The following is a 21,023-nucleotide window of genomic DNA, read 5'->3' on the forward strand; positions in this document are numbered from 1 at the left end:
TTTACTCAAAATCCTAGATTGCTTTGTCTACACGCAAGCCCAATCGTTCTTAGAATCCCACCATCTCGTAGGAGTTAGACAATCTGGTTTTTGACCAATACACAGCACTGAAACAGCTTTGCTCGACCTGAAAATGCAGCTTGACAACATCTATGCTCCTTCGCCTTGACTTTCCAGTAGCGTTTGGTTTGGTTGACTACAACATCTAGCCTCATACTTTGTTTTCTCTGCAGAAGCCATCACCTGGTTCAAGTCATTCTTTGGTGAAGACACCTCTGGAATCTTCATTGGAAATTCTGCTGCCGACCCCATCTCTGTCCCCTCGGGTGTCCCCCAAGGTTCTTGTCTCTCTACCACTCTTCATAATACTTACACTAAGCCACTATTTGACATCCTTGACTCTCTTGATATCTCATATACCAACTGTGTTGATGATACCCAAATCTTCTTACCTTCACTAGCTGCCGTTTTCGAGGACATCTTCATCAGCAACAGGATTTACTGCACTATCCAAAATTGGATGGCCAATCACAATCTCTATTTAAATAAGACAGAATTACTTATTGTGGGATCCCCGTCTTGCCTTAACAAACTTGTACAGCCTACTGCTCCTTCTCGAATGATGGTACTGTCACCCCAGTTCTCAAACTAGTCAAAACCTTCGGGGTCTATTTGGATGATGAATTGACCATGGCAAAGCACATCAACGCTTTGGCCTCCTCCACAGCCTACACTTCAAAGCTCATCTCCCTGAGGAGACAGTTCTTGTCATCCTCAAACTACCTCACACTGGCAAGAGCTATTATCATCAACAAACTTGACTATTGTAATGTGCTCCTCACGGGCACCTCAGCAACTAACCTGACAAAACTTCAACTGCTCCAAAATAAAGCACTTCGGGCTGCACTGGGCCTGTGCCGCACCAACCACATTACTGCTTCCAGATGTAAAGCCCATTGGCTACCCATTATAGCCTGCATTGAGTTTAAAACCTTAATTTTGGCACATTGCTGCCTCTACAATGCTACTCCCTGCTACTTGAGCAAGAGCTTTATTCACATCCACTTCAATCCGCCAGTAGTATCACTCTTGTCACTCCTTGCTTTCAAAAAGCTAGAGCTAGGGGTGTTAGTTTCACCGTCCTGCCCCTGCTCCTTGGAACACTACCCCCTAATATCAGAGACAAGCGTTCCTATGCCACCTTCAAGAAAGTATTAAAACCTGGCTTTTTTACAAATATGAATAATGTTTCTTTTAACTTTTTCTATTACCACTAATTGTACCTTCTGCTCCACTGTTTTAACCATGTTGTTACTGTACCAACACAGTGATACTCTTGGGTTTGGGCATTACATAAAGGTTATAAATTAAAATAAGGTGTTAGATGAGTGGTGGGAGGATTTCTCTCTTCCCCTGTGTTGACGGTGTGAGAGGAGTCGACCCACAAATAGCCTCCAGGTTTTCCCTCATGTCCACTTGACTCTCCAAGTGATAAATATGGCAGAGCAGCCAAGGATAAATTCTCAGGAGTGGAGTTGGGTGGTTAAAGGTACAGTAAACGCTTTATAACATACAGTGCGGGAAAGTTCTACCAGTATTTTACTCAAAAGATATCTATCTGTTTACTGTGCAAAACATTGCAAATGCAGTAATACAGATGAGTAGCTTAGGTCTTGAGTGAGTTTGTCTAGCGTGTTAGTGCCACCTGGAGAGATCATGGTCATCCCGTGCCTCCTCGCACCAAGGTTGTCCAGTTTAGGATTGGGATGTTCAAAAGTCAGTGTTATTCTAAAGGGAAAAAACCTCTTCCATAGAATTCAATACGTCGGTGTAAAAGTAATCAGCAAGAGCTCACGGTTACAAGGAAAGCAATCTGCAAGCTCTCAAAAAGTTAAGTAATCATTTAGGAATGTACAGGTCACCACTGTCAAAAGCAGGTCTGGTTAAGTAATGTTGATTCCTGTGAAGAAAAGGACTGTTCCATGCAGGAAGACAGTCATTAAAGTTAGCAGAGATGTTGCTGGGTCGGATAGAAAAGGCGATCTGATGCTGTGGTATGGTGCAGCTACCTGGTAGCAAATGCTGCAGGTCCAGTAGCTCGGCTGTATAAATAGTGGTCATTCAATGTAGAGGAGTTAGGCCTGGGGTTTCTCTGCTGTGCAGATCTTAGATGAAGGTTTCTTCATTGAAGATAGACTGTTATAGCCGATCATAAAGAGTTGCTGGATAAGACCCCTCGAACCTAGGAACCTGCAATCCCTCCTTTTTTGCATACTGCAAGGTTTGTGGGCCTGCACTGGGCCTTGGACAAGCGTGCAAAGTTTGTGAGTCTGCAAATATGCAGGATCCTGCTAAACACTACTGGAGCATAGTGTTTACCCTATCCAGTTCCCTTAACTTACCCCGGGCTCTGTGGCAAACCAGAAGAAGGGTTCGGACCAGAGGACATATGTTTCAAGTAACTTTATTCTACTTAAAAGTAAAACACATCAGTAACCCTATTGCTAAAGGGGAGTTGCCTTCCTATTAAACTAAATTAAGGTGCTCCTCAATAGTCAAAAGAAAAATAGTGCTCGTCCAAACCTATCAACTAACTGGCCACTTAGACAAAAATAAAAGAAAATTAGATTGAGTGCCCTGCACTTAGTGTTGGATGCTAGAATATTGCCCAGTGGTTCCAGGAATGTCTTCAAATTGAACAGTTTTCCTTATTTCACAGGCAGTTTATCAATGTTCCTCAAGTTTCAACAACAAAAGAAAAAACAAAAATGACCAAAGTTCTTTAGCTGGAGGGATATTTCCCGGATCCCTCTCCAACACTTGCATTGTTCACTTCCCGCTAGATTCAGGTTTTGGGTGTCTCTGTTTCCCCCCCCCAATCTGTTCTTAAATTTGTTTATGGGTCCCGGTAGCAACTTTTGGGTTCCTATGTCCCAATGTCTCCTTTATATCTCTATGCCTTCTGATCTGAGGCGGGGGTACCTCCATGCTGCCCCCACGCAATGCAATGTCTTGGCACTTTACTTTGCATATTCATCCCTGTGACTCTGTTGGGTTCCCCCAGCCCAAAATCTCCATTGGTATTTCTCTGGAATACTAGCATCTCCTCTTTCAACCTGGTTCCCTTAGTTCTCGGGGCCCCATTGACTTGTTGGGAGGATTATTCTGTTTGGGTTTCTCATGTCTCTGCAACCCTCTTCTTTCTCTTATACTTCTGGGGGTATCGGCAATGCCCTTTTCTATGTGGTTCTTTCAACTCTTGGTTCAGACGTTGGAAGCCTCTAGGCTTCCTTCGTATTTGTTCATTGTTTGGATAATTGGGCCCCTCTGGATCCCTTAGGTTTCTTTGTCTCAGTGCTTCACTTTGCTCTCTGGGTATCAGTAACCCCTCTCTTCTACTTGTGGTTCTCTCAGCTCTTGTGGGTTTCTGTGACCCTTCTGGAGGTTTATCCTCTCCGGGTGTCTCAGGCTCCTGTAACCCTCTCCTCTCTTTCAGACTCTCTCTGTGGGCCTTTCTGACCCCGATACAGGGATAGGGCAATCCTTCCTTCTTCCCCACTCACTCTTTCTTCTCTCTGCTCCCCCCCCGACCTAGGCAACCTTCATTTCTTCCACGTTGCAGGATCTACTCCAGTCAGGGTGTGTCTATTCGGCAGCACTCCTCCCAGCTTGCCAGTTTTCTGTACTGTATACAAGCGTATTTCTGACCCTGGTCGTCTTGGCAGCCTCTCACCCTCCTGCTCTCTTGTTGGGAGTAGAGGACTCGCTCCTCCCTCTGTCACTTGTTTCAGCGTTTGTTCGCAGGTTTCAGGCCCACCATGTCCTTGGAGTGGTTGTGCCTCCAGGAAAGCTTCTCTTTGGTTGGCCTTGGCTGTTCAGCGCCAGTATACCTCCATACAGGGACGGTGGCTTCTCCCTTCGGCATTCGCCTCTCTCCGCGCCACAGCCGGTTCGGCTGTGCAGTGCAGCTCCAGCCCTTGCTGACGTACTCACGTCGGAGCCTCCCATCTGCGTGTGGTTTCTCCTCCTCCACTCAAGGGTCGTTGGCCCCTTATCCTCATTCCTGTAATGAGGCAGTGTGCATCATTCGCCACAGGTTGTTAAACAGGTGTAAAGTTCATCATTACCTTGAGCCAAGCACATAGAGGTATTGCCACCCATGAAGTCAGATAATATCTGGTGCACAGGGAGTTCCCCATGGGAATGGGAGTCCTTGTCCTTGTCCCCTGCAACGGAGTCCCTCCCAGTGACATCCCGCTTTCCCAAGACCCTAGGGAGTGTTTTGCATAGCAAGCTCACCTCCTGAGCCTCAAAGAGGTGGTTCCCCCTAGGGAGGAAGGGACAAAGTCTCCAGATTCGTCACAGCCCAAAACAGGCTTGTTCCAGACACAGCTATGCTTGGTTTACTAGAAACACATCTGAATTCCAAAATGACCTGCTGGAGTTAAAATAAACTGGCCCTCTCAGCCTCATTCTGACTCACAGGAAGTGGGACCCTCAGCCAATCCCAACATTCCAAACTTGCCGACCATGGCTTCAGATCATTAACCAGAGTCCTATACGGGGGGAGTGGTGCTCAGCTTTCATAACACGTCCAGCTCAACAAAGTGGTGAGGGTTGTTTTTTCAGGTCATGGCTGACAGAGGGATATGAGGAAGGAGGGTTTGAAGTTGCTGGTGTAGAGAGAAGGAGACAGGAGGTGAGAGTTTGGGGGAAGAAAAGGTAACATCAGAAGGAGATGGTGGGGAGCGTTTGCAGGAAGAGGAGGCAATATCAGAAGGAAGTGATTGCCAGAGTTTGGAGGAAAAGGAGGTAACATATTGGAAGAGCCAGTGGGGAGTTGAGACAGGTGATAATAGGTGGGGGAGTGACACAGAGTAAGTGCATGAAGGTGCAAGGAGGTTAGGTTGGCCCATGGCAAGTGCAAGAGACTGGAGACTGCACAAGACCCAGGTAGGGAGATCAAAGCTGGGATGCCTCTAGAAGACAGATTATTATTATTGTATGTTTAGAGGGTGGACATAGAGTTAGGAAGCAACAGAGTGCTTTACATGTCATAGAGGAAGGTACACAGTGAAGGAAGCAGAGTGACAAGGGAGTGGGGAGCTATCAAAAGTGGAGGTTGGGCAGTTTGGCAGCAGGGGAACTACCAGCAACCAGGGAAGGAAACAGTGTGGGTGATGCTCCCTGGAAGAAGGAAAGTAGAGGATGTAAGTGAAAAGTCCATCTCCTAGCCTTTGGGAAGATTGAGTACGACCTAAAATTGGCAGAGCTCACATAGACAGGATTCAAGCAATGGTCAGAATGGAGCAACCTGAATGGGAAGGTGTTACCAATTTGTTAAATAGCCCTGGGTCCGGAACCTGGGAAGCATGTATGTAGGCAGTTGGCTGAGAAGCAGCAACACCCTGGGATGAAGAGGTCAGAGACTTGGGCTTGACTGCTTGGGGGACTCTTTCATTTGCTATTTTGATTTTCTTGTACACCCTGAAAAATTAAAGACTGAAATCACATGTTGTGTGCACAGTTGTTTGTGCATCCCCCTCGACCTCCATAACATCGTTTTATATGCTTAGCGACCACTCAATGATTAGGGGTCACAACATTAAAATGTTTCTGGATAAACATACTGGATGTGGATTCAGTTTAGAATCGTAAAGTCATGGAACTGAGACGGCGTTGCTTGACCTTAAGTCCAGGCTACTCCGTCACATGGATGTGGGAGAAACGTCTATGCACTTGCTCCTTAATCTATCTGCTGCATTCGACCTGGTCGACCATACACTATTGGTTGCCAGGTTGGAGAAGGTGGCAGGTTTTGCAACCCCAGAAGCACAATGGGTTAAATCATGTCTTAGTGACATAAATGGAGGGTGAGCAGCACCTTGGCAGATGCGAGACCTAATGAGCTTACTCGAGGAATGCCACAGGGGGCCTGCTTGTCGCCCAATAACATAATCACAGCTCCTTTCCTTGATTATTTGGAATATTACAATATCGAATTTACCAACTACTTCGACGACACACAATGCGTCATGCCTCTGTCAGGCATCTTTGAAGAAGATGAACGTAACATTAATAGGATTTATGGCTTAATTCATAGATGGATGTGTCTTAACAGCCTCGCTCTCAACACAGGAAAAACCGAGCTGATCTTAATTGGGACTGAAGCTAAAACTCACTGAATATGCCCAGCTTCAGATTGAGGACTGTACAATACAAATCAAAAATAAGGTCAAGACCCTTGGGGTTTACCTGGATAGCAATCTGAATATGAAAGCCCAAATGAGTAGCTTAGTCTCGTCGGCTTCTTATTATATCGAATTACCGACTCATGCACGCCCTTTTATCTCAAGAGAACGCCGGGAAACAATAGCAAGAACGCTGATGGGATGAAGAATCGACTACTGTAGTAGTCTCCTCATTGGTTTGCCAAATACAGAAGTCAATAGACTTCAAGTAGTGCAAAATAACACAGTCAGAGTGATTATGGACCGAAACAAAAGGACCATATATCTGAGGCGAGAAGAAGCCTGCACTGGCTCCCGGTTAAAGAAAGAATCTGCTTCCGGCTTATGCTAATGCCGTTTAAGTGTTTGAGAAGCACAGTGCCAGTGTATCTGAAGGATGAACTGGTTATGAAATCCAATATGCATAACCTGAGGTCTAACAACTCTACACAATTGAAAACTCCTGCATGCAGACTAACTCGGGTCACGAAAGGAGCTTTTTATGCAGGTGCTTCGGCAGCTTGGAATAGCCTTCCGTCGAGTCCGAGAGAGGAACCCTCAATTACCATCTTCAGGAAAAGACTTGAGACGTTACTATTTAACTAATTGATCTGCCAAGTCTCTGGATTTATAAGCGGCAGGGTCCCCTCCCACGGATGTTATTATTATATGTTTGTATTGTTTGTTCTCTAACGCCCTTAAGCCTCCGGGTCAGCGGCAGCGCTATACAAATCAATAAAGTAAAGCACATGATAAGAGATGGGGTTGGACCGATTCTGTGCCTGTCTGCATTGTCGTACTGTTTGAAGTTCTGCCTCTTAATAGAAGGTCCGAAGCAAACGAAAACTCAATTCTTAACTCCTCTTGTTTTATTATTATTTTTAACCTTGTTCATGAGAAGAATTCTTTATATACAAATTTTCACTGCAGTTATTTCTTCTTGTGTGACTCTGGGCTAATAAGGTAATTCTGCATTTGCTTGATTGGAGCATTAGCTGAGTGTGTAATACTGACTTTTGTTCATGTCCGGTACACTTTGCGTTCTTAGGTCATACATTAGTTATTAGTTCCCTTTGCCCCACCCGTGCCCTATTTTCCCCCACATGTACCAATCTTTGCAAGAACTACTAATTTGTTGCTTTTTTACTTTCCAGGTTTGGCAGTAAGCCTGGGGATTGGAGCAATTGCAGATGCAGCTAAACAATCTCTCAATGGAAATTTGGCACCAAATGGTAAGATAGATTTCTGGGCACTAATTAGCTAAGTCACATGATTTGTTAGTGCTAAAGTACTTCTTAGTGTAATCAAGTATCATGGGCAACATATTTAAAACTTTCATAAATCACTGCCTCAACTCCATAAGGTATATTGGAGCACTGTACATAATAAACAGACGTGATAAAACATTTCATAGTCCAAAATAATTGGCTAGATTATCACAAATGTTACAGAGAAATCATGAAACTGAATTGTTTCCACAGTCACGCTTTTAGTAGTTGAACAAAGGTAGGTATTTAGTCTGGCTTCTTAGGTGCCACAAATGTACTCTTTTTTTTTTTTTTTTGTAGCTGCCGTTGTCCAGAATCATCAATGATAAGGATTAAAGAAACAAGTAGGAGCAGAGACACCACAGGAGGCAAATAGATGGGAAAGGCATTGTTAGACTTTGAGGAGTTGCAACAACATTGCATCTCCCGACTAAGTTGGGTTTGGCTCAGCAGAACAAACAAAAAATAAAGCCTGAGATTGTGTGTTTCACGGCAAGACAGACTGTCTAACCCACGTGAAGGTCTTTAAAGAAAATAAACTGTTTCTTGAATTTAACCTGCGCTTTCAATGGGACTCGTTGGAGTTGGGTCAAAATAGCAGAGACATTAGCGAACCTCCTTGCTTCAACGTTTATTCTGGCAGCATCATGAATAACCACCCGCAGAAGAGCGAAAGTGGATTTACGGAGACCAGCTACAATGGCTCTGACAGATGCCAGAATAATAGATTTAAGAGAATGAAGAGAAAATATGTGCAACCTGGCAGTTTTAACCAAGGAGTGGGTGTGAGGTTTAAAACAAAACCAAGGAAATGGCAGAGTTGGAAAGAGTGAGCAAAGTCCCCTCCTTTGCCATCTCCTGCAGCCAAAGATAAGTAGGCAGGGTAGTATGTTTCATGGAAAGAAACAAAACCTCCATTTTGGGGGAATAAAGCTTAATATAATATCTCACCATCCATTCATCAATCCTCTAAAGCTGCCCTCAAGATGTTTAACATCCTTCATCGTGGAAACCTAAAGGTACAATTGGGTAGCATCACCATGCTTGTGGATTCAAACAACCAACCAACCTAACCGTTCTTCCAGCGGCTCCATATGGTGGGTGATTAAACAGCATGGGTAACAACAAAAGTGACCCTGAGGCACACTGAATGGGCCTTGGACTTGCAAATAAAGGGGGCGAGAGTTCTTAAATCAAGCATCCGGTTATTGCCACAGCATGATCAGCTTCCACCACCAATGTGCCAAAAACATGTTATAGGGGCAACAAGAATGTTTCTATTGTAGTTCTGTTGAATTTTGCTGATAATCAACACGCAAACAAAAAGCAAATACTCTGAGGAGCATTTAATCAATTACAGGTTGACTGGGGTCTTTGTAATGCTGCTTCAGTCTGGGAGTAGGTAAAAAGAAAATTTCTTTTTTTTTTTTTTACATTTGTATAGCGCACGAGGCAGCCCCTAGGCATCGCGGCGCTGTTACTTGAAGTTACACTTAGTTACAGAAACAGTACAATACATTATGCATTTAGGTGAAACAGTACATCACGTTATGCATTTAGGCAGGTGTAGGTTAGAAAGCTGTGCTGTGGCGTGGTTATGTGAAAAGTTGTGTTTTGGCAGCTTTTCTGATGGCTAGGTGTGAGCTTTCACCTCGGAGTGCGGGTGGCAAGGCGTTCCATTGCGTAGCTGATAGGTAAGGGAAGCTGGTGCAACCATCTCGAGCTCTCTTAAATTTGGGCACTGTCAGCATGTTCGCATAAGGTGTTCTAGTAGGTCTGGTTGTGAAGATAGGGTGGACTTTTTCAGAGAGGTAGGTGGGAGCGGTTTGGTGAATACATTTGTGTGTCAGTGCAAGGGCTTTGAAAATAACTCTCTTTGATAGGAAGCCAGTGTCCTCCTTTTCTTGCATCTGTGATGTGCTGTCTTTTAGGGATGCCTAGGGCTGCTCGTAGGGCATTATTTTGAATGACCTGTAGTTTAGCCAAGTTTTTTGTGGAGGTTCCTAAGAAGAGGACATTACAGTAGTCCAATCTTGATCCAGTAATGGCTTGTGCGATGGTAATGGAGTTTTATTTAGATTTGAAATGCATTGTTGTGCTAGAGCCTTTCCTTTCATAGTTTGTGAATGTGGCACTTTTAGTTGTTTTCTGTAGTGTGTGAGCACCTACTTGTTGGCCGATAGCCTGGTAATTGGACATTCTCTTCTGCTCTGATTGCCTCTTACTCTTCTGATTAGATTTTCTTTCCAAAATACAGATTTCCAAATACTATATGTCCATTAATTCCTTGTGTGAGGAGGGTTTTTCAGAATCACTACTGGTGAAGGTTTTTGAGAAGCCAACCTTAGTAGACCTGCAAGGTTTAAAATACGGTCCAACCAAACTCTCAATGGTAGGAGACTGAACATCAAAGCTTATGATAAGGAGAGCACAGAGCATTGTGTACAATACAGTTGACATACATGTATTAAGTGAAGAATTCTACAATTAAGTAAAACCTTCTGGGGCATGTGAATATGCTTATATTCACATGCTAAGTATAGGCCGACATCCAGTGGTTGGTGCAGAGCATTACATCTTAATGTTTTTGAATTCAAAAAGAGCATTGTTAGGGACGTTCCTGTAACGTTCTCCCTATTCTACTCTACATGTTAATGTTAAAGGATATTTATACTGCGCACTGTCACCACCGCACTGGTCCCCTGGTGCTCTGGCGGCTCTGAAAGGCAAAATGGTTGGGTAAGTTAGTAGGACAGAGCGGGAGAAAGAGCAAGAGAGCTGCGATGTTGGCAGCTTCAGTCCGGTTTACGTCGTTCGCTGAGCTTAGGTGTATTTTTTGGTTGGTAGTCTTCATGTGCTTTTGTGCGAGGCTATGTGTGGTTTATTTTGTTGCAGTATAGTGAATTGCATGCAGTTTGTTGTGCTATAGAGGTATGGTTGTGTTTCGTTCAGAGTTTGAGAGGTGTATGCAGAGGGATGAGTTTTTGTTATTAGTTGGGTTGGTTATAGACATTACTATATAGATGGGACGCATAATGATATCTATAATTCGATCCAGATGTGGTAACGTCTAATATCCACATTTCTCTCTAGATGTGACGTCTAATATTCACATTCCTGTCTAGATGTGACGCAAGCTAATAATCACAGTTCTGTGTGGATGTGACGCAAGCTAACATGCACATTTCTGTCTAGATGCGACGCAGGCTAGTAATCAACAATTCTGTTTAGATGTGATGCAAGGCAATAATCACAATTTTGTGTGAATGTGATGCAAGCCAACATGCACACCTCTGTCCAGATGTGACGCAAGCCAACATGCACTTCTCTGTCTATATGTGACACAGGCTAGTAATCAACAATTCTGTGTAGATGTGACGCAAGACAATAATCGCAATTCTGTGATTCATTTAGAGTTAACCTTGCTCTTTCACTCGTCGATGTCTTCAGATGTTTTTCTTTCTGCCATCGAGTTGGAAGCAGATACGCAGAATTTAAAATAACAATAAATACTTCAAGAGTTATTGGAGCCAGCGGTTCAACTAGCAACTTCAACACTGATTACTTGCAGCTACCTAATCTTCATGCTGTATTTTGAGGCCCCGCCAAAGAAGATATTCCCAATGCCTTCGACTCCAGGCTGGAAGGCAAATGGTAGAGAGAGCAGGAAATGTGCGGGGAAGGGAATTTTGAAAATAAAACAGGCATATTAGAATGCCTTCACATCCCCCAATCCCTAAAAATCTTGCCACACTTACTCACTTCCGGCCTGAACGAGAATACTCAATTCTGCCCCATCACAAATTTCCCGGGTAGATCACTGATGGTAGTGGAATACTTTGAAGCTGAGGAGGGAAGCGTTGGCGTTGAAAGTGATGCAGAGGAGCCAATCATGGAGGAAACTGACATTTTCCCCACAGCTGGTCCTCTGAAGGGAGGATCCCGAGTCTTGCTGGGGAGCCCACTCCCAGTAACTCAAAGGCTGAATATATAAACATGAGAAACGAGGTGCGACCAAATTTGAGCGTACATACTCAGACTACAAAATCAAAGACGGTCGATGCTCAGCTGAAACATTTGTCCGAGTCGATGGCGAAATAAAAAAGCGAAACACCCATGTTAAATTGGCACCAGAACAGAAAACACAAACCTCAAAAGAAGAGTCAAAATCGAAAGGTTTGAGGCCTTCAACATTATCCAAACACAAACATCACACAACATCCCAAACAGTTATTGTAGGGAAAGACGTCTTATCAAAGGCAATGCAAAAGAATGGATTTGTAAGTTTAGAAGGAACTAAATATGCCCTCTACAAGTACATGAACAAAATAAAGATTTCAAGAAACTATAAATTATGTAGCATCCTTTATGGATTTCATAGAAAAACACCCCGTAAAGATAAAATGGAGGATTTGTTCAGAACGTGCCCCTTTAAAAAAATCTAAGGTACAAGAGACTTGGGTTGAAGTAGACTTCCTAGACCAAGAGGACTATTCAGAGGGGAATATAACGGTATTGAAAATGATCAGGATATAGATCCCGAAGATTACCCGGTCCTATCCACAGATATAAAAGAAGCACCAGTAATATCCTCGCCCACGGAGGATTAGTGTCTATATAATGATCGATTACATAGGGCAGCACAAACATTTGGCATTGACATAAATGAGTCGGAGGACGACACTGACTTTATTGAAGATATACAGCAAGGAAAAAAGCCAGTAGCCCAGTACGTCCCTTAACGAAAAGCTGCTAAAATAATTAGATATTCATTACTAATAATCCGGTGCCAACTAAAACAAATAACTCGAGGGTTGAGAAAAAATATAGGCCAGTTCCTGCATACCCAGTGTACATTAAGGGGCAGCCTACCCCTAATTCCTTAGGGGTTTCTACCACTCGAAAAACAGGCAGTACGCCTCTTTCAACCCTTGAATTCCCACCGGACGGACAAAGAGAGCAAAACATATATGCTCTCAGGAAGAGTCTTCTGCATACCAGGCCAGAATTACAAATGCCCCCATGCTCATTGCTAGATATAACTGGCTGCAAAGTGGGACCAAATGGACAACCTCCTTAAAGGTAAGGTTATAAATGAGGGAAAGCAATCAGCCAACAGGGTTATAAAAAAATCCCTGGATGCTGCTGAAAAAAGCTGGCAGGCATATTGCTGAAGCCACAGTTATTAAGAGGCATGCATGGTTTCGGGATCAGGCCACACTTCTAGATGTGCCCCTCAAGGAAACTAAACTGTTGCCAAAGCAGACGATGACGCGCTTGAAAAGGCCTAGAAAGAATACAAGACCAATGTCTCAGTCAACTGTCACACTAGCCTTTTCAGCAAAGGGGATCATTTTCAGGTCAAAAGAAATTTCATATGCAACAATCTAGCCAAGGATCTCAAGCAACAAATACCCACTCACCACTAGCTCATGGTATAGCAACCAAGGTAATCAGCATACAGCCACATCTGGAAGTAATTGCCTTTTCAAATGTGGAAGAAGCTGTCTCCCAGAGGAGTGGCCTCGGCCACAAAAATGTGACTCACCAGTTCAAGTTCCCTCCCTCGTCTCCCAAGAAGGGGGGCACATAGCACCCATGCATGTGAAATATAACTGCAGACAAGTGGCTGTAGTCCACTGTAGAACGCAAAAACCATGTGATCATCCACCAAGAGGCAGAAACCAACCACCACAGCACCTGCTGTTACTTCAAGAGGAGGTTGAAACCTTACTAACAAAAGGAGCCATTGAGAAAGTACCTCCAAACCAGAGGAGCAAGGGAATGTATTCTCTATAATTAGTCATTCTCAAAAATACAAGACAAAAGAAAAATTCTAGACTTAAAACCAGCAAACAAGTATGTCAAACTACAAAAATTCAGAATGACCACACTACAAGACGTCAACCCCTACCCCAAAAAAGGGGATTATATGGCAACGTTTCAATGTTTCCAGGACATCGAAAGCCCCTATGATTCAAAATAGAACATAAACATTTCTCGTTCAAGGTGCTTTATTGTGCAATTGACTCGGAACCTCATGTATTTAACAAGGTGATCACAGTAGTGGCAGCACATCTCTGTCGCAAAGGAATTCAAGGCTACCTCTTTTTAGATGACTGGCTAATACGGGGAGCAGCGTAAAACTGTTAACTGCACACAGAAAACAATATATTTCCTACACAAATTTGGGTTTTTCAATCAACGAAAAGGAATCCAGCATTGCGCCAAGTCAAAACAAGATGTTCGTCGGGGCAATTCTGGACACACATCTGGCCACTGTATACTCATCTCAAAAAAAGGGTGCAAGCCTTATTAGTGCAAATCCTAGGTTACTTTGCTGGCTGTCAGATAATAGTCAGGAAAGTAATTGAACTGTTAGGCAAGATGTATCTACATAATCCCTCATGCAACACTCAATATGCATCAGTTACAGCAAAAGTTGTCATTCCAGTTGTCTCAAGCTAGAGACGAGTGGGCCGATCTCGCAAAAAATATTATCAGCCCTTAAGTGCTGTACAAAAGCCGACATGTTAATTGGAAGGTCTGACACAGTGGTGGCTTGTTTGTTGGCAAATACTTTTTTATCAAAGAAAAGAAAAGGAAAAACCTATCTTGACCTGTTTCTAGCAGGGGGGTGCCCTACCTCAACAAAAACACCAATGCAGGCAGGATGTCTTGTAATATAAAGTGTCCAATATCATGTTTTCAAACTTATTTCTGTCCCTTACACTAAACTAACTAAGGAAAACTGGGCGTATTCTTGATCCAAAAGAAGACTTCTCTTGTTCTGGATATAGTGTTCAGTTCTTAATAAGGCTATGCAATGACTGGGTCTTTAAACACAACTTCCAAATATCCGGGGGGGGGGGAGACCGCTTCCCCTTGCTCTTCTCTTCAGTTCACAAACGTAATGTTTACTCTGTTTCGCTCTTCTGCCAGCGTTAACAGTAAACTTTCTTATCACAAAATAGACTTTCCTTGTATCAGAGAATGACCCTTTCCCTTGTTTCTTTCTCCAACTTAAAACTTGTAGCGTCAAGTCTGGTGCACTATCCTGCCAGACTTAACTTGTAAGGCGAATACGTGTCTTTTTCTTTAGGAATGGGTCCTGAACCCCTTTGTTCAGCTTCTTTTACCTCTCTTTGTTTCTTACATGAATCCCAGATCCCTGGCATATCTCGGGGTCTCCTCGACTTGCTCTTCAATTTCTGTTTCCTCTGTGTGAGTCGCAGATGCCTTTATTTTCTCTCAGGCTCTCTCCAACTATGGCTCTCATCCCCTTGACTGTGCGTTTCATATGGGTCCTTGACCTGTGTGTTTGGCTTTTGTAGGCCATGTCCAATTTCGTATGGGTCCCAGACACTGGTGTATTGCTGGCATGGGTTCTATACCCCTGGTTTACTCAATGTCCAACTGAACCATACCAGATGTACTCTCCTGCCATGTACTGTTCCACATAGGACGTTTTACAAAGTTTGTTCCAGCTTTTGTAGTTTGTTTGTTATCCCTTTCTGTCTCTCCAGATATAGGCGTGTATCTGTTTAAATTGTTTTGTGCCCTCTGCTTCCCACCAGCCTGCCTGACCTTTTTCCTACTTTAGGCGTTCTGTTCTCGGTGGATTCACAGCAGTAAGCTTTCTCTCACATACCCTGCTGCACATCTCCTGCTTGCTTCGGCTTCACTGGTCAGGTCTTTTCTCTCCCTGTCACCAAGCATGTTCCCTATCCAGAGGTCCTCTAAGGATATGCGTGCTCCCTCGATGGCATCTGGTTCCCTTCTGGTCGGGTCTCTCGCCACAGAACCAGCGTCGGGTTCCTCGCTCCTTCAGGGCTGGCTTGCTCCATCTCTGTTCCTGGTTTAGCTTCCCCTTGTATATAGTCCTTCTTCACTTTTTATTAAGCGGTCTTCAACAGACTGTACTGCGTGTGTTGGTTCTGCGGTGGGTTTTTGCATCTTTGCTTTATCTTCTTTGTGTCCGTGACCGTATTTACTCTGGCTAGGTAAGCCTCACTCTTCCTCATCCCAGTATATTCTGCATGAATGGAATCCTCTATTCTACAGAGATATACAGAGGTGTGGGGAACCAGAGTGCCACGAGTTTAGTGAAAGGAAGGAGTGATTGAAATGAAGGTGTTTAATACTGTGTTCTCCCAAAATGATCGTCACTGGTCCCATGGAGGACTTCCCTCCGCATGAGATCCACCCGCTGAGTACCACCCCTAGGGGGACTATCAGGTAACGGCCTCACCTTCCTCGCCTCGTGGGAATGGGTTTCCCCCATGCAAGCAGTGACAATAACCTGGGATTCGTCGCACAACTCACCATTTCGGATAACCAGTACAACAGACGCATTGATGACAGGATGAGGCACATTGCCTGCACCTCCTCACCACACAAAAAAGGTGGTCAGTGCAACGTGCCAAAAAGTACAGACGTGCTAGAATTTCTAGCAGTAAAGATGGCGTTAAACTCTTTTCCGACCGGCCTGCAGACATTGATACCTTTTATTGGACTAACTGAAAATATTCTATAGAGATGGAACAAAGCATTAGCTTTCATGGTCCCACAGATTTCTTCGTCAGATGGTGCAGTGTGAAATGATTCGTAAAAAGAAAGCCACACCACAGTGTATTTTCAAAATTAAGGGAGAAAAAAAGTATTTGAAACTTTAATGGCTGAAGGAACAATATGCTTGGAATGTGGGTCTGGAAACTGCTGTCTTATCTAAAAGACCCTGAAACTCCTGGAAGCAGAGTACACAACGGTTTGGAAACAGTACATATTTACATCTTTACGTAGCAAAAAAAGGAACAAATATCCTTTTCACATGTAACGTTTACCTTAGGGTCAGGCAGTGTTAAACTGGGCCCCAGCAATTTCCTAAAATTACTGTAAAAAGGCATATTTAAATGAGAGGTTTAAAAACATTTTTCTTCACACAAGTCTAAAAATGTGTTCTGCAGCCTCTAAGTAGTGTTAGTGCTGGCTGGTATACAATGGACACTACAAAATATGCTCTTGTGGTGTAACTGGTGCAGTCTCCAATGTTACTTAAGTGTGTCTCAAGCTTCACAGTGGTTTCCTCGCTTACATACAGTGTGGCAAACGCGAAATATGTTACTCATTTTTTAACAGTGCTGTGTCCCCTGTTATCTCAGTGTGTCCGATGCTTGGTAATGAGTGCTGCCCATTTGAGCTTAGATGCCAAAGATTTCCTTTGGCGGTGTCCTTTGCCCTTCATCCATTAGAGGTCCTAAGCAGCACTGCCCAACAGCTGGTGGTGAGTAATGGTACTGGAGGGTTGTCTTCTGACTTTGTTGATGTGATTTCATTGCTGAACCTGGGCTCCAAGTTAGCCATTGTGTGTCTTAAACCTATATCTATGTTCAGAATGTTGACTTTTAGGTTAAGCATCTTCAAGTATGTGAGCTCCCATGTCCTTCTGTGTGTGGTATTCGAGTGGCCACCTTTTAAAACCATCACTGATAGATCCTGCAATAAATGTTCATCCATTGTGAATTGTCGAACCACTGGTGTTTCTATTTTGTTGTCGTGATAGTGTGTCTGTTTAGGTTCATCCTTTCATGCCGATCTCAGCTACATAACTCCCTTGCATGCATTGTTTGCATTGAATGAGGTACCCAACATTGGATGATTTGCAGGGCAGTTCAGTTGGCACGGTTTGCATCTCCCGATGTTTATGGGGTACATTCCAGGTCTTCTTTGTTCTTCATCTAGAGTAAATGTACTCCTGACCGGAGACTGTGCTAGGCTTCGCAGTTGTTTGTATGGAATTGAAGATGTCTCTCAGCTCATCGTCCGTGCTGAATATTGTTTATAGATCCTTACCATTCCCATTCAGTTGTGTTACTGCTGAATGGTAGATGACAACCCAAGGAATTTGTTCTGTGTCTCTGGGCTTCTTCATTTCACAGTCGAATTCCCTGTCTGTATGTCTAGCTGAATGACCCTTCTGGAAGAAGGATGTACAGAGTGTGCCAAGTTGGTTGTTTTTTATTTTTTATTTTTTTATTGTGATCCTGGTTGCTTTAAGTCATCCTTACTGAAAACGTATGAAAAAGTATATAAATACATTAGTATATACATCGACAACATGTCATTATACATATTAAAATAGTTCATCAGAACAATCCATAAAAAGCAAATAAAATCAACTATCATAAATTAGCAATACAGCAAAATTAAAGGGAGTAAGAAAACACAGACTCAGAAAGGGGATATCTAAATACCAATTACAGCAATACATTTACAATGTCAGCTTTATGAGACCAGCTCTATTGAAGATTTGTATGTCTGCTATTGTAGCTTTTGTTTCTTCCCCGCTAAATTAACAGGCAAATAAATCTTTTGCATCTAGCACTTCATAGTTAAACCACATTTCCCAAGTCTAATGATCTGTAGGTTGAAAGTGCCTTGCAATGCAGGACCACGTGTTCTCTTTTCTGAAGCACACTCAAATTTCCACACAGTGCGCAACCAACCCCCACTTCTCTATTTCGAGATCTTTCCTAAACAAGATGACTTTTAGCATGTGCTCCTAATTTTACTTATATTTCTAAAATCTAGGCATTACAAACCGGTTGCGGAAGATGCTCTTAGCTACATTGTATAACTGTTGGTTTTTACTGTACCTGTCTTCTACAGAAGTGTACCAACTTCAGCCTCAAATCAGTTTTCGGACAAAGTTTGGCTATAATCCAGCTATTTCGGTTCAACAGAATACTTCCTTGAATTATGACTCGATGTGTTAGACCAGAAACTACCCTATTATGTAAAGTATGTTGACCAGAAACCAATCGGTTCATGTGACAAACATCGCAATCGCAGAATAATCAATGTAACCAGAGGCCGTCCATTTTGTGAAATGTCGCCCATTTGCTTTTTTCTTTTCTGCCTAAACCTATTCTATGCTTCGAACTCACTCACAGTGCAAGGCCACAGCCTGAATTCTGAAACACTAACACAGACAGGAATGTCAAACTGTGCAGAAATACATTGTATCTCTCCCTCACTAAGTCCTTGAAGTCGAGCAGAAGCCGCATCTAATCAGTAGTCCAGGTGCCGGTCGGTCTTGAAACCGCTGCAGTAAAAGGTCGTTAAAGCATGAATTATATTAAAGTGGTCCTCCTTTGCGGAGAGTGGTATTTTCTGCTTCAGAACTGTCTGACCCTTAGCTCATGAACCGAGAAACACAGATAGCGTACTAAGGAATATTTCTGTTCTACGAACATGATATATTTGCCCCATAACAGAAAGCTGTCTCTGCTCCCATTGCTAGAATAACTATATTTAGACTGAATGAAGACTTGTCATAATGTGTCATAATTGTCATGACTGTCAATTACCGAACCCTAGCCTGAATGATACGTTTATGGGCGGATCGAATTGCCTTCGTAAAGATTTTATGTTATGTATATATATTGCTGCTTGAGCGTTTCTCGCTCTCTTGCGTCTCACGAGGTCTGGGAACACACATTGCGAGACGTTGAGACACAGTTGGCCGACTGAGATACTTTGAAAGAAACCAGACTTGTTTGGAAATCGAATCTCGCGTTTGGCGTGTCACTAGTGTATATGGTTATTGTGCCTTAGTTTCCATATGCACTCATTATGGCCTAGCAAATATGGCGCCCAAATAGGGACCCTCCCGCTCCATCGTATATGTTGAGTTTGAAGAAGGCAAAAACGAGTCGAGGACGAAGCTGTCGAGCCAGGATCGAAAGTTGTTCGGGGCGCCCCTGTAGAAGTGATGAGAGACTCCTCTGCAGATCTGTACACAGCCGATCCCTGATCGACGAGCAGCACCCAGAGAGCATCTAGGCGAGGGTCCTGGAACGAGGCTGATTTACCCAGACACACAGTCACAACGATTCTTGGTTGCGTCTATATACGGAAGAATTGCGTCCAGAGTGACGAATTGGTTGATCAGGTGAGTGGTGCCCCGATTCTTAAACAACCTGATATTGGTCGAGTGTTGCTCTTGCAAGATCAAACACCCAGGGTAAGAAAGGGTAACAATTAACCATGCCTGGGAATTTGTTTTCCTGTCTAGTGAGTGTTTTCCACTGCGGTAGACAATCTTTGGAAACTGGCCAGGTCGCGCCACCCGAGGGGTGCCAGCATATGAAATGTACGTAAAATACAGTATAGGGGCAATAGTGTTTAATGCGATTTGGCATAGACAGACCAGACGTGTATCAGACCTACAGTGGCCTAATAATGGGAGCTTTGAATTAGCACGTATAGAACACCTAGAATCAGTATTGTTACGCAAGAAGGCCAGACCAGCAGCGTTCGACGTATTGAGAGACTGGAGGAAGGAAGCTAATCTCTCTTTGAGAAGTAGAGAGAAACACGCGCGCAGACATAAAACGAATGTAGAGAAAGCGCTAGAGCATGATCAGCACCAGCAGACAGAAGCCATTAGGAACATGGACAGGGCTTTCCAATTAAATGTACAGAAAATATATCTGCAGCAAGATTTGCATACATCAGATGAGCTAATAAACAAAATATTGAATGAGCGAAGAAATGAACATCAAAGTACTGACCCAGTTGCACCTCCTCCTTATGTACCTCCCATTCCCGTTATTCCATCTGCACCAGTAGTAAGTTCCTCTCCCCCTGTGCTTGTGACATCATTTCCTCCACCGCCGTCAGAACGTGAATTAGCCGCTTTAGTAGGCAGTTCTACAGAGATGGAGCCTGCGCAAGGAAGTATTAGACTGACTCGTAGTACGGTTAGTAAAGACAGGAAAGAAGAACTGAGAAAGTGGGCAGAAACATATGTTGAAAGTGACGATGAAGCAGCTGCGCAAAGTTCCATATCTGATCATGGAGGCCTTGGTGAACAACAGGTATTGTTAGAATGCATGGGGAATTATCTTGTGAAAATATATAGTGATTTGACCGATACAGTGGCACCACAAGAGTGCGTGATTTGGTTGTCCTTTTGAATTTGCGAGATAGTGCGACGAAAGTACGAGAACATGTAGGCCGAATATTTGTGTTTAAACATGAGCTTGATCAATTGCATAGAGAATTAATGAAGAAAGATAAACCGCATATGTCAAATGTCCAGCAGCAATTTTTTCCGCCGTTGAAACCTGTTAGTGAAGAGATGAGAATTTGTACGCGAGATGCGCTTAGATGGATTACAGATGCCACCATTTCCCCAATGGAAGTGCATGATGTGTTTAGTCAGTATACACCAGAAATGCAGAGAAAGGTATTACAGGTCATGGTAGAGTATTTACAAGATGAATGTATAAAGAATAAGATATTTTGTCCCGCTGATTTAATGACGATTTACAAAAGAGCATTTTCGCCTGAAACTGGAACGACTGCTTTTTCTCTTGATTTAGCTTTGTTGCTTAATAGACAAACAAATGTAGAATTGCCTAGTTTGCAATTACCCATGAGGGAAATGCCTCCCACGTTTGTCCCGAAAGTAGAAGTTGCTGCCTCTGGAGACGCTCCAGCGAGAACGATAGAAGCGCAT

At 43.4% G+C, this 21,023-nt stretch overlaps 1 protein-coding gene across 2 annotated transcripts in view; it reads left to right on the forward strand.

Moving 5' to 3' along the window:
• Nucleotides 1-21,023, forward strand: part of COQ8B (coenzyme Q8B) — a 666,225-nt gene that overhangs the window by 358,251 nt on the left and 286,951 nt on the right. For both annotated transcript variants that reach the window (XM_069644459.1, XM_069644460.1), the window contains exon 5: nt 7,385-7,462. In XM_069644459.1, coding sequence (XP_069500560.1) covers nt 7,385-7,462 — 78 coding nt within the window. The remainder of the gene's footprint in view (nt 1-7,384; nt 7,463-21,023) is intronic.

Source organism: Ambystoma mexicanum, chromosome 2p (genome assembly GCF_040938575.1).
Source record: "Ambystoma mexicanum isolate Mex_15411 chromosome 2p, UKY_AmexF1_1, whole genome shotgun sequence".
NCBI classification, from domain to species: domain Eukaryota; kingdom Metazoa; phylum Chordata; class Amphibia; order Caudata; family Ambystomatidae; genus Ambystoma; species Ambystoma mexicanum.